This window comes from Cygnus olor, chromosome 17, assembly GCF_009769625.2.
Source record: "Cygnus olor isolate bCygOlo1 chromosome 17, bCygOlo1.pri.v2, whole genome shotgun sequence".
Taxonomy (NCBI): domain Eukaryota; kingdom Metazoa; phylum Chordata; class Aves; order Anseriformes; family Anatidae; genus Cygnus; species Cygnus olor.
Window position 1 is genome coordinate 9,675,283 of NC_049185.1, and position 13,857 is coordinate 9,689,139.

General features: G+C 35.7%; 1 protein-coding gene across 2 annotated transcripts in view; it reads right to left on the reverse strand.

Annotated features, from left to right (window-relative positions):
* Nucleotides 1-13,857, reverse strand: part of ADGRD1 (adhesion G protein-coupled receptor D1) — a 154,315-nt gene that overhangs the window by 119,197 nt on the left and 21,261 nt on the right. For both annotated transcript variants that reach the window (XM_040576901.1, XM_040576900.1), the window contains 7 exons: nt 11,964-12,028; nt 10,802-10,957; nt 8,062-8,121; nt 6,677-6,794; nt 5,622-5,732; nt 3,872-3,947; nt 118-259 (listed from right to left, as the gene is read on the reverse strand). In XM_040576901.1, coding sequence (XP_040432835.1) covers nt 118-259; nt 3,872-3,947; nt 5,622-5,732; nt 6,677-6,794; nt 8,062-8,121; nt 10,802-10,957; nt 11,964-12,028 — 728 coding nt within the window. The remainder of the gene's footprint in view (nt 1-117; nt 260-3,871; nt 3,948-5,621; nt 5,733-6,676; nt 6,795-8,061; nt 8,122-10,801; nt 10,958-11,963; nt 12,029-13,857) is intronic.

Here is a 13,857-nt window from a genome sequence, read left to right on the forward strand (position 1 = left end):
TTGCTACTAAAAACTCCCACAAAAGTTGCAAGAAAAATATATAGAAGTCATTACAGACATTGAAGTTCTGAACAGCCCTAAGGGTAAGACTAAACGGAGAGTTTCTGTTTTACTTACCAATTTGTGTGTGAGCTGGATGGTAATAAGAGGAGCTCCTGACAGATTGTGGGACAACTTGGGCGGAGGATCTACTTTGATGGAGATGAGATAGCTGGTTGCTGAGATCATATAGCCTTTGTAGGCAGCAGCTTCAGCAATCCTTGGAAAGAAAAATATATTAAGGAAGTAGAAAAAACATTTTTTAGTTCATGCCAGTATTGGCCTCTTTCAAGCTGGCCTGAGAAATGTTGTTCCTGCCTGATGTACCTGTTAGAATAATTTCACGGTGGTAAGTTATAACAGCTCCCCGTTTCCTAACAAATTGTCTAAAGCAAAGGCCTTTGTGAGCAGTGTAAGACAAAGTTTATTCTCAGAGCTGCCTCCAAGAACTCACCCTTATAGCCACAACAAAGGGAACACAGCACGTCCTTTTTCCATTCAGGTCAATGAATTTCTGAGCAAGATCCAGCCCCAAAAGATCCTGTTACATGACTAGAAGAAACAGCTACAAATTATAGGCAACAGCTTTAGCTATTAAGAGACTTAATATCATAAAAATTCCTCCATTCTGCTCCTTTCTTGCAAAGGTTAACAAGCCTTGCTGAAAAGTGCCTTGGATGATTAGAGAGAATCCTATGAAGTAAGGGGTCTAAAAATAAACCTAACTAAGGAAAGAAGCCTTCAAACAAAGAGAAAAAGTGCCTGGGTATTCAGACAATCTAATTAAACATGCGTATTAGTAAGATGCATATACTTGCATTGTATGCAATGCTTATATACATATATGTCACGTATATATTTAGAAATCCTTTAAATTTTTACTTTGAAGAATTGCTTCTGTCTGGTTATAAAGTTTGTTAGAGCATAACTCAGGTCACAATACAAACAGAGGGAAACGACTAAACATCTGATTAGTCTCTGTGTTATTTTTTCTAGGCTAAATTAATTTTGCAGTACATAATAAGAACACTTATTTCTGCTTTCAGCTAAAACTTATGACTTTGACATTTCTGCACATTTAGGAATAAATGAGATCTATTTGGCTGTAGAGTAAAATTTTTTACACTATCTATAAAAGAACTGCAGGTGTAAAACATTTTCTGTCATCCGTCTCTTTGGTAGTGAATGACTGTTTTTTACTGTGAGAAATGACAGACACGGTGAATTAACCATCAGCGTGGGTACCTAAACACAGCACACCACTGAATAAAAAAAAAAATAAATAAAATAAAAACCGTCTTACATCTGCCCCCTGTTTGCAGTGCTTTCTTGTTTTCCTTGGGGGAAGGGGAGTAGGGGGAGGATTCATGTTGTAAGATATTAAAATAACTTCATTCAGTTCCTCAGGAAGATCAAATAAAGCAGAACTCATTTATTACAACCCCAAGCACCAGTCTTCGGACCAGGAAAAAACATCAGTATCAAGCCATGCTTCTGCTCCCAGGAACCAGAATGTGAATTGCATTTGTTACTCTGATATGAAAAGTTTGTTTATAGAAGGACATGAAATGGTAAGACCACTATCCAACATTTGGAGATTTTTCTTTCACAGATGAACAGGATGGACAGTTTTTCCTCCCTCCTTACCTGCCATTTTAATGTTACAGACTAATTGAATTTTGAAACGTACAAAAAACTTCAGCACAAGCAAGTTTCTGTGTTTCATGTTTGCACATGCCAGCTTTTCTTTGTTGTAGCACAGTCTCAATACTGGGCCTGGGTGTTAGATGGCAGCTGGTCTGTCATCTGATTACCTCCACTGGGATTACTACAGAGTTACACAAACTGTATATACATGGAAGCAGAACAGGGTTCAAAACCCATTGTTTCTTTTTTTTTTTTTTTTTAATTTCTTTCTTTTATAATGAATCAAAACCGACTTCCCTCTTAGAAACTGCTGTTTTTATAGTCTGAAAATAGAAGGAACTTTTGTGCTGTAGAGCCAGATGACAAGAGCTTTGTTTTATTTTTACCCCACACGTGCAAGAGAGGGAAAAAAAAAAAACACCACATAAAACAGAAGAAAATGAACAGGCTTCAAATTACAGGTGTTCAAGTACCTCAGTGCTAGACAGAAGCTAAAAAAAAATCTTCAAAACAAATTACTCTGAAAAAGCATTTTTATTCTAGTAAAATGTAAGCAAGGAAGATATAATAGGACAGTACAAAAATAAAATCAAGAAGGAGGGAACTTGATACTTATTTTTAAAACATTATTTGGATACCTGGGGTTTGATTCCACAAAGGAAAAGTGCTAAGCTAGCATTCCCTGCATTGTTGGTTTTTAGAACACTTTTTGGGTAGATCTGCATTTAGAATTTTATAGACATGATTCCGTAGTGCAACATAAACTGCAAACAGTTCAAGTAATTATAGAAATACATCTTTTTCTTCTCCAACAACTTTCTGTTTTTCTTTAACATTGCAGCAGGGACGGAGCCTTTATTCTTGGAAATGTGTGTTAAAAATACACGTGATTTAGTGAAACTTGTATAGGTCTCCAGGTCATCCTATTCCATAAAATTCACAGACCATGCACAAAGATGACGTAACTATTTCCCTACAACAGAACCCCAGCGGCTTTAGACTCTATGACAATGCATTAGAATGAGAAGTTTTGACATGTAGGGTCTTTACTCATGTTGTGTTCATCTTTGGTAAACTTTGACCTAAGTCAAGACCGTATTAATTTTCCATCTCTAAGGGGTTGAGAGTATAGCTAATTATCTTAATAAATTGCACTCTGAGCCTCCTGATGAAAAACCTAAGCTGTCATGAATTATTGCCTGTTTCTTCATGTCAGTAAGAAATATTGTGCAGTAATGACACGGTTTCTTTACAGCCACCTGCTAAGTGCCCTTTTTTTGAGAGAGAGCAGAAAACAACAGTTCAACTTGCTATTCGATTTTAAAATGCTATTTAGTAATAGTTGTGCCATTATCTCAGTGTGATCAATCTGGTCATAAACCAGGAATTCCCTGAAGTTCACAAATGATTTTTCATGACCATCTGTGGAGCTGTGTGTCAAGAAAGGAAGGTAATCCCTGAAGTACATGACAGCTGAGATGCTGCATCTTGCCTTCTGCTGTCAGATGTAATATGATGAAAAGCCACAGAACAGAAAAGACTGAGACAAAGTGTAACGTAATCTACATACTTTAGTGTCGATCAAATAAAAACATGAAGTCATACTAGCTTAAAAGGAAAGTGTAATGATTTACACAAATGGCAGTTCTAAATTCCCCGGGGAACTGTCCAGCTAAGAGGTATATAGGTCTCCATTTACTTTATCTTATCTGCTAACGATTTCATTGGTGCCACATATAAAACAAAAGGTCTTTTAAGCATTGCCTGGTCTCCTGTCGTAAAATTATCTTATAGGTTCAGATTTTATCTGCAGAGGGATGTTATGTTTTCTTGTTTCCTCTAAGTGCAAACTTTATCTTTATGTGTGTCAGGAGAAAAGATGTAATTTGCCTTTTATAAAACAGATTAAAGTTATGAAATTCTAATACCAGATCTGATGAAAGGAAAAAGGAGACAAGGAAAGACAAACATGTCGCCATGAGAATCTATTTTACTACAGCATAAAACAAAACATCTAACATAAGGTTTAATCTCTCTCTAGTTAATGACTACATGTCCTCAATATTGCAGAATAAGGATTATGGTTCATAATTTATTTACAGTTGATAATGACATGACTGCTATAAAGATATATTACTAACGTAATAAACAAGTTGTTACAGCATGGGAGATCTGAGATACTTACTTGGTATCCATAGGGTTGATATTATGAAAGAAATAGTGCATGTTATGGTAAAATAGACCGACAATGGTAATCCAAGCTGTGAAAAGAAAACGGGTTATTCCTTAGAGCAATTATTGTAAGCAAGAGAAACTTCTCTCCTAGACCTGAAATTCTGTGTCAAATAAGAGCCTTGACTTCTGTAAACTTCAACATCTTTGCTTTAACTGAATTCCGATTATTCTTTTAAATAAATGAAAAAGTATGAACAACTTGCAGTACAGCACAGGAGACATTAAAATAGAAGGATGCCTGCCCTATGGAACTGTACTTCCAGAATGAGTAAGTTGTTAATCAGTCATCATTTATAAAGCTCCTACATGTCATTAGAAATGGCTGCATGACATACCAGAGTCAACATTTCGAAGCTACAGTAATCTCATGGCTACTTAACCACTACCTATATTGGCTGGCAATTTACAAAACTGAAACACAGGCAACTAGTTTCCGCTTCGGCTGCCTGCTTGTTGTCTTCATTCCAAGTATTTATGGGGTCTCTGGCATCTAAGTGAAGAGACAGATGTGTATTTTATAAGTGTCAGCCACACAGATGTCCTTTGTTATCCCTTTTGCTGGGTTCCAAGTATTTATAATGTCAACTCTAAGGTGGAATAATGAATGTTTAGGTTACTTCATTTGGACAGTGTTGCAGTGTGGCCTGAAGGTCAAACTTGTTCAGAAGTGAGTTTTAGAGATTTAACCCTTTTTCCAGCTAAGAGGCTGGATCATTTTGGGATGTCAGCCATGATAATGTGCCAAAGAAAATAAAATAAGTATGGTAAGAAGCTTTTTAAGGAAAAGAAAAAAGTTATCACATGCTATTTTTAGCATTACATAGTGGTTTGCAATTATAGTTATTCAAGCTTCAGAGCATTTCCAGTGAAGTTTCCAACTAGAGCCCCCTGCCAGTGCAAAGAAACAAAGCTGTCATCACAAAGCAGGTAGATAGTTCAGTAATTATTGGAGTATTTCCAACTGCAGGCTATCTGCAGCTAACTTTCCACTATATGAAACTTTCTTCAACAGAAGTGACTGAGGAAAGGTCTGTAGGTGTGTGAATTCTGTGGATTGTAGTTTATATAGTTTTATGTGGTTTAGGCCTCATTTTCAAAGATCTGAGAATCCAGGTAGATATCTTTAAAAACAGGTTCCTTCAATCTTTCAAGAATCTAAAATAATTGACTTTGAGATTTTAAAATCTTGACTAAAGCTTCTGATTTTTTCCAACTTTTGAGATACAAGAATTTTAGCTTAGGTTTGGATAGTGTTGCTTAAACCTATCATTTTATGGTTTAATTTTATAAAACATTTTAAGACTGATTTTTCAGGGAGGTAGAAGTAATGCCTGATCTGATACCACAGAATTTCTTTAAAATTACCAGTTTGGATCACTAGATATAATTTATTTAATGATGGCTTCTCCAATGTTAAAAGATGCCAGCATTAAATGTCTGCAGTATCTGTAGCCTAGGTGTATTATTCAAGTTGAATTAAAGTAATACAAAGTAATATTTAAGTAATATGAAGAACTCTACCACATTAATCATTCATTAATATGACAGAAGAATTGCTGCCATTTTAGAGCCAGTATGATCAACAGCAATCAAATCCACAATTTAGAAAAGTAAGGCAAACCAAAAACTGTTTTCAAGAAAAACTATTTTTCAATGTCCTGCTTACATGCTTCTGCTCCTTCCTTTAAATTTTTCCTTACCTTTTTCTTGAAAAGCTTCACTGGGAATGGAAATATAACTCTGTCCTCGAGATGGAAAGCGATAACGGGACAAATTCAGAGTCTGAGGATGCATTCTAGCCAAGGTGTAATCTGTGTGATAACCCAAACAAAAATATGATAAAATCAATAGCGTTTACAACTTATTTGACTATGTAACTGTGCTTTTCCAGTAGCTATTACAAGTCTTGACTTTAAAACTCCAGTTGTTTGAAAAAAAATAGAATAAATTCCCTGAGTACAAAACTGCCTTTTCTACCCAAGTTCTTTATGAAGGGAAAGACTGTACACAGTGTTAGTATACCATGGATCACTTCAACCACGCTCGAATACTGAGCTTGACAGGACAAGAAAAACATACTCTTCTCTTGCCACTGACATTTGAAGGCATTATTTCAGACCTCCAGTGCAATGTTTGAGAATGCCAGTGTCCAAGACAGTTTAGGAAGCATGTATTCAGTGATTAATGGTACTGGTGACTGCTCATGTTATTTGCCCCCTTGCTCAGGTCTCAATGAAGCAGAGCAGAATGCCAGAACAGTTCAATTACCTTTGCTACCTGTAGCATCCTGAAATAGATGAAATTAGAGTGCTAGGATGCTAAACAGTAGTAAAAGAAAAAACATCCTGAAAGGTTTAAACTAGACCTATCATTTGCAGTATCTTGTTCCCAAATTAAAGTTTTGTAGTATCCATATATCTGCAAGTTCGAAGCACTGCGTATGAGCTCTAGGTACAACTTTAATTGCCTACTAGTATAGTCTGTGCTCTACTATGCCTTTAATATAATTTTCTTGGATTAATTTAACAGAATTCATATGACAACCCCTTCCTCAAATAACCTCAAGAAAGTTCAAGTACAGTCAGAGCTGATTACCTCTGGACTTTCTGCAACTGAAATGTTTTTTATTCAAAAGAAAAAAATTGCTTTGATTTCTACTTTCACATTAGCAAAGAAGCAGCTGCATGCACAGAAGTGTTTACAACACTCACAGATAGTCCAGAGAGAGAGGGAGAACATTTCTGCTAAATCCTACCTGCCACAGATGATGTGCCCTCAACAGTTAGAGGTAATGTGTTCTCTTCCAGATTGCGTGTCATATGCACCATCACACTGTCAATAGTTTGAATTAAACTTCCAAATATGTGAGCAGTCTGAGGGAAGAAGAAAGAGAAGGCTCTACAACAGAAGAGACTGTGTTTCATAGCACAAAATGCCAAGGTGCCAATGCTAAATTCCTGTGTGACTCATTGTTTGACTGCCTAAAGTCAAATGTGACTTCTCCATAAACTTTTCCACATATAGTGGATTAAATGTTACATAAATTGATGCCTTCAGAGCCTGATCTTATAAAATACTATGTTTTATAGAGTGTCTCCAAAGGACTCTCTGGTCCCTTCAGCATTTGGCAGTCAATTATATTCAGGACTGAGCAAAAGGATGTCAAGAACTGAACAGATTATTATGGCAATATATAAAGACTTGTATCAGACACTCATCGAAACATAATCTTACATACATTTATAACCACAACTTTATTTCATCTTTATAAAAACATTCCCTAATATAAAACTGTGTTTAAAGTGTTTATATGTCCCATGGAAAACAATCCTCAACACTAAAACTTGATGCATAAAACCTCAGAGTGAATGCATGTTTCAATGAAGAAACCTATTTGATTTGAGATTACTCATACAAGAGATGACCAAGGATTTTAGGCTAAGAGCTTAAATCCATTAGACATCTATGAGATCTAAGATTTTTAGGATTCAATAAGACCCTAATTTACATTAGTAGCCTGTCCTCATCTCTTGTTTTAAAAGATTTCTTTTACGAAACTTGAGATTCAAATAAAATTCTCAGAAAATCCCTGGATTCCTCATGCAAGTAGTTTTTCACACTCAAAGTTGGACAGGTGACTTGAAGAAAAAGATCACTGATACAAGTTGCTTTTCCCTATATCAGTTGTAGCCTCTCTCAGAGTTTTACTTCTCTAATCTAGGTAAGCACCACTACATATTTCACGTATATTGAAAAAAGTCCATCTACAAAACAAATACACAGTTATGAAAGTTCAGTGCTGAAAAGCCTATATTTAGGTCAGGATAGGTTAAATACTGACTATTGACAATATCTGTTATTTTATAAATGCAGCTTTAGGTTATTTTGTTCATTCTGAAATATGTGGAAACAGGAGCAGACACAGTTCCCCTACTGTAGCCCTGAAAAACAAATTATAAAAGAAAAAAACATAATTGTTTTGTCTGTGGATCTTTACTTCAAATATGAAAATGACATACAAGCAAATAAGTCATACTGCCAGGTGTAGCAGAAAGAATAATAGAGGTAACCAATTTCATTACTGTCTATGTGAAGTCATGCACCTGAATTAACCTACAAATCAAAGCCCATTTGTCTTACCTCAGGTATTTCGAACCAGTTGGGCAACAGCAGAAAGTCTTCAATGGCTTTTAAAAATGCCTAAAAAGATTAAAGAATCAAATAATATAGCTTTGTTTTTCTTCAGTTACATTTTCTAGTAGGCATGCAAGGCACATCTCTGCTAGGATTTCTATAGGTTCATTTTAAGATGAAAAACCCATTTTCATTCAAGTCACAGAGTCACCCCCTACTGCAAATGTTCTCATCATGTTTTGAATGGTGATAGTTTAAATTAATAGTTTATTTATTAAAAGTAACACTGCTATGAAACTCCTTAAGTTCAATTGTTACACTACAGCTGCAGTGACAACACCACATCTTAGACGAAAGAGAATTTATTCTCCTAGTTTATCTAAACTCATATGACATTACTACCTCTTCATCTAAGATTAGATATTTCAACAGCACTGCATATAAATCTGGGCCCCATCACCTGTTCTGTTTTATTATTATGTGCTTAACTTTTGCACATAGAGGTTATTTTTGAGGTCAAGATCGGTCACAGTGGGCACTGTTTTTCATGCCCAGCACAATACAGTCTCTGCCCTAATGAGTCTTGCTGACAAATAGGAGAAGGAAAGGAGACATCGAAAATGAAAAATAAAATTAAAAAAAAAAAAATTTGAAAGAAAAATCCACATTCCTGCTTAAACATCTCTGTTCAAACATCTTAAAACCCATCAGGAAGTATCTCTTTCCAGGCCACATCATCACTCCAAAATTACCCCCAAAAAGTAGGCACTGGGAAGGGAGGGAAAGCAGGAGGACTGGAACTGCTGGACAGAGCAGAATTATACCAGAATGCTAAGTAAGATTTGTCAGAAGTAACACATTATAAGAGTGTCAGTAATCAGACAGTTTATTGCATATCACTTAAATCAAATTTTCTTGTGCTATGAGGCATGTGACAACCAGTAGAGAGGTAACTGTACAGAAAATAGCATGTGCGCTCCGTGCTTGTCTTTCAGGGAATTAGCTGCAGACAATACAAAGCCTAACCATCAATCAGACAAGTGACAGAGTCTGTATGTACGATCAGGACTCTTGTGTTTATTTCCCAAAATAGCTTTGCTAAAGATAATCACGTCCCGTTTTTCTGTCTGCACATCACTTTCATGGCACACAAAGCAGCAGATAGCATGAATGAACAACCAAATGGCAACTGAAATGATGTGGGAAACAGGTACAATATATGACAGGATGATGTTCCATTTTCAAATTAGAGCCCACATAAAATTTTCAGTGAAACAAAGGAAACAATGTATCAGAGCTTTTTAGAATGGTTTTTGCTCCATATTAAAATGTGATCCACAAAATCCAAGCTTTACAGTTTGCAAATGCTAAGCCTTTAACACAAACTATCAAATGCTGCCCATGTATTTTTCAGAAGTGTTTATTTATATTTTTTTGTTAGAATAAATAATCCTTGTCACCCTGGTATTACCCACAGGCTTAAAGAAACAATCACTGGTGAGGCCAGAGCTGATTACTGTAATAATAGCTTTCTAGCCTGCTGAAATCAGGGAATTAGCTGTCCATCATTTTACAGAAGGCCAACTTTATGTTATCAGAAAGTGACCCCCTTGTCTGCAGTTCAGGCTGCAGAAAATCCTTTTTCTTTTCTTCCTTTTTTTTTTTTTTTTTTTTTTTTTTTTTTTGTTGGGGAGAGAAAGGAGAGGGAGAGAAGAGGGGTGGTGGGCTGGTATTAGCCTCAACAAATAACATTCACTGAGGTAAGCTTTAGACCTTATATTGCCATGAACCAGTTTTCAGATCTGTGATATGACTACACAGAAGTCCTGGCTGTGACTGGATCCCTGGTGCAAAATAAAGCCATTAACTGAAAAAAGCTGAAGATACCTACACCACAAAGAGGCCTTCTCCCATAGCTTTCCACCTCCAGTACAGAACTGGCAGAGAGGGACACGTCCCTCTGCCCTGCTATTTCAGAGTCCAGCAAGAGTGATGCATGACTTTACAAAAGGAGGACAGGCACAACTTACCCTCTGCTTGCTTACTACAGGAAAAATAAAAGCTTTTAAAGAAAAAATAAAAGTTGGGCAGACAGCAGTAACTGATAATATTTTAACCTTCCAGTACAAGTATGGATCTGAAATATTAAGTTGTAAGCATATGCTTGGGTGGTTACCCTGCACCAGACTGTGATGCAGCCACATCTAGAGTGCTCCCGGAACCAAAGTTATGATGGTTTGCCATTAGTTCAACCATGCCTCCATTTTGCTGCTGTCACTACTTGGATTACAATGTCTTTATGCCTTGTGCCTGACAGGGGACTGCCATACTCAGCTGCATTTTGAATCATCAGGGCTGTGCAGAGAAATGCTGATTTATTTTTTTTTCCCCAGAATTATATATTATTAATTGAATACACTTATAGTTGAAAAAAAAAAATCAATCAGAAATTATTTTCTCCTTCTATGTTTTCTGCTTAACTAATAATTTTAATGTGCAGTCATAGTTACAAATATTTATAAGAATTAAGTATTATGTAAGGTCCTCAAGAACTAATTTGTTTTAGTGACCTTTGAACCTTTTCTTTGGTTGAAGCTTGCTGTTTGCTACTCCCTAAATAGCCACTGCTTTTTTCATATGTATTTTCTGCAATCAGCAAAAACTTTCGAAGTTGCATTCTATATTATAGCTCCTGAAGAAATTTCAGTGTTATCTGGCTCTACACACAGATTTAAAAGAATTTTACCTCTGTCAGGCTTAGAGCAGTATTTTCTGACAAGGATTTGTTGGGCAAGCTGAATGACACATTTTCCAGGTAGTCCAGCATGGTGTTGGGGGAGCGGAAGTTCCCTCTCTCCTTGGTCAGGTTAGTTATGATGGGATGATAGGCATTTGTAGACAGCTCAGGGAGAGAGATAAAACCATCAGAACTTATTCCAAACAGCAGACATTATTTATGGTGTTAGCCCAAAAGGGAGCTAAAGAACAGTTTTTAGTTCTCCTGGAATCACTAGTATTTCTGAGCAGCACAACCTCAAGACTTATCGTAAGCATTTCTCTGGCCATAAAGCCTAAGCGGAACAGTTCACTTCCCAACCCGTAACACAGAGCCCAGTATCACTGGGTGTGAAAGGTTTTTCTTTACTGTTTCTGTATTGTTGCTTTTTGTTTGTTTTCCTGTTGTCTGAGGCTTAGCGAACTGCTGTGATTACACACAGGAGGCTACGTAAACTAAGGGAAAAAGGAAAGCACATGAATGGATAGACAGGAGAGTCAGAATATACATGTTCATTACAACAACATTTGTTCATTAGCAACTCAGGTCCTATCTGATATGGTTTCTGTGAACAAGAAGAAAACTAATAGAAATTTGACATTTCAGATAGCAAGAAAGTAAAAATACCCTGGAACAACCAATTGCATGTAGTATTACTACAGCTAATTGTATAGAGACTGCATATGAAAAATAAGTTTTGTTTAAATCTTTTTCATTAAGCACATTGTAAAGAAATGGAAACTAGCTTTGTTATTGTGGTGGGCAATTTCTTCTAATTTTTAGAGGAAATAAGAAAAGTTATCTAAACTTTTTTGAATTTGCTCTTTCTTCAGAACTCAGTGAAATACTTCAGAAGTTTCCACATTTTTTTTTTAGTACAGAAATTATTTTTATTTAACAGTGACTTCCCATTATGTGTCCTACAATTAAGGAGAGTTCTCCCATCTTCCAATAGTGGCTGCAAATGCTAACAATGCATTTTAGTACTGAAGTACTAAAATACAATGCATTTTAGTACTGAAGTACTAAAATAAGTGCCATTAATGAAAATAGTAAAATGGAGAGGATCTGTAATTCTGTAACATGTAACAAGTTCTAATACTATAGAAAAGAGTTATGTGGACTGTCCTACCAAAGGTTTTGCAGTAGTTGTCATCATAGACCACGGAAGTGTTGAAGAAAGCAAAACTTGCACACCTAGGGAAAATACATACAGAAATGAGTTTAAAATGTGTGTGTATGTATGTATATATATATTCCCACTGCAGTTTCAAGCAGTTCTAACTTAAAGCATTATATTTGCTGTTCTGTGCAGTTTATTTATTTACAGCACTAGAGCTACATAGTCTTGTTTAAACAGTTTCATGTACTGTTTCTCTCATCAATTTCATATCCACATCTTTATACAGATAAGAATGTAATTTAGTCTAATTCTTAAACACTTAAAATTAAATCTTTCTTTGCAAACAGGAAGTTTCAAGTGTTTTATCTCAATTAAAAAAAAAAAAAAAGACAACTGAAAGACTAAAACTTTGTCATCCATCTTTCTTCTCTAGTTCCTCTTCCACCACTAAGGCAAAGTATTTAGGGGCTAAAAAATCCAAAAAATTTGCTATGTCTTATCAGGACTAAATAGAAATCTGTAGGCACTTCTGACAAGTACATATATTCCCTTGCTGTATTATGTGTATATGATAAATTCTTTAGAAAAGGGACTAGGAAGACTCAGACATCAGAAAAAAATGAGACTCAAGTATCAGCTATGGTGCCCAGATAGATGCTAATATGTCTAAATAATTCTTTATATCTTGAATATAAAGTGCTTGAGTGTCAAATAAAATCATGCACATACAGACAAGTTCAGAAAGACTTCTGCATAAAAAAAAAAAATCAGTGAGAAAAAATGAAAGCCAAATATTTCCATCGCTTTCATAAAAACAGAGGTATCAGTCAAATAAAAGAACAAGAGTGGTAAAAATGGTGGCATATTAAACCTAATGTGGCATTTTCGTTTTCCACAAAAAAATAAAAAAATAATAAAACAACAAGGGTCGAGGAGTCAAAACAGTTTTCAGTAGTAGTAGAAGAATATTGTGGATAATGTCTCTATTAGGTGTTTTTAAGTTGATCTGAAGTCACAGCAAGGTTGCTGTTAATCAGATGGGCTTAACTGATGAATATCCCCTTAGCACCCCTTAGCATTATACCCACTGAAAATTACCATATAAGCATGTCATAAATGATTTGTTGAGACAGAAAGAATAAACTCATTTTGGGATGGTTTCCAGCTACTCCATTTTAAAAATATTGATTCCTTTCTGTGCAAGGAGATTTATGGGTCATTTGTGATAGAGAAATAAAATTTTCTTCTAATCTTTGTCTTCCCAAGAATTTATGTTTGCCCAGGAGTATGGTATTTCAGCACAATCAAACAGCAGCAGCATATATTGGACACATTATTTTCATGGATCCAAATGTAACATGATTATTCATTCTGTTAAGGAACAGGCTGTCCTATTAAGTTTCTTATGTTAGACCACGTTAGCTCAGCTTCATCCCTGCTTTAAGTTCTACAAGGTCGATAGATACCAAGGTTTGGTTTACTGTGTTGATTTGTATCATAATATCCACTACTTCCTCTGAGAGTGCCCTAGCTTCATAGTTAATTCAAATTGGAAATTAAACCAAAAAAAATCTAATCAGTCTACTGTTTTGAGAGAAAAAGCAAAAAGTCAGTACTATTAGAGTACAAAAAAAAAAAAAAAGCAAGCTCATCAAGCTTTTCTTTCAATTTAGATGTAAGAAATTTTAAGTTTTTCACTGAAAACCCACAGTTCTTCATGACCCTGAAGACCTTTGAACCAAGGTTTAAAAATAAAAATAAAAATAAAAATTGTGTTGAACTCGTAGAACAGCAGGAACAGCAGGTTTTAGCAGGGGACTGCAGGGGTGGCTTTTGTGAGGAGTCCAGCAGCTACCCCATGTTATATAAGGGCCAGTTTCAGCCGGCTCCAAAGGTACCCACT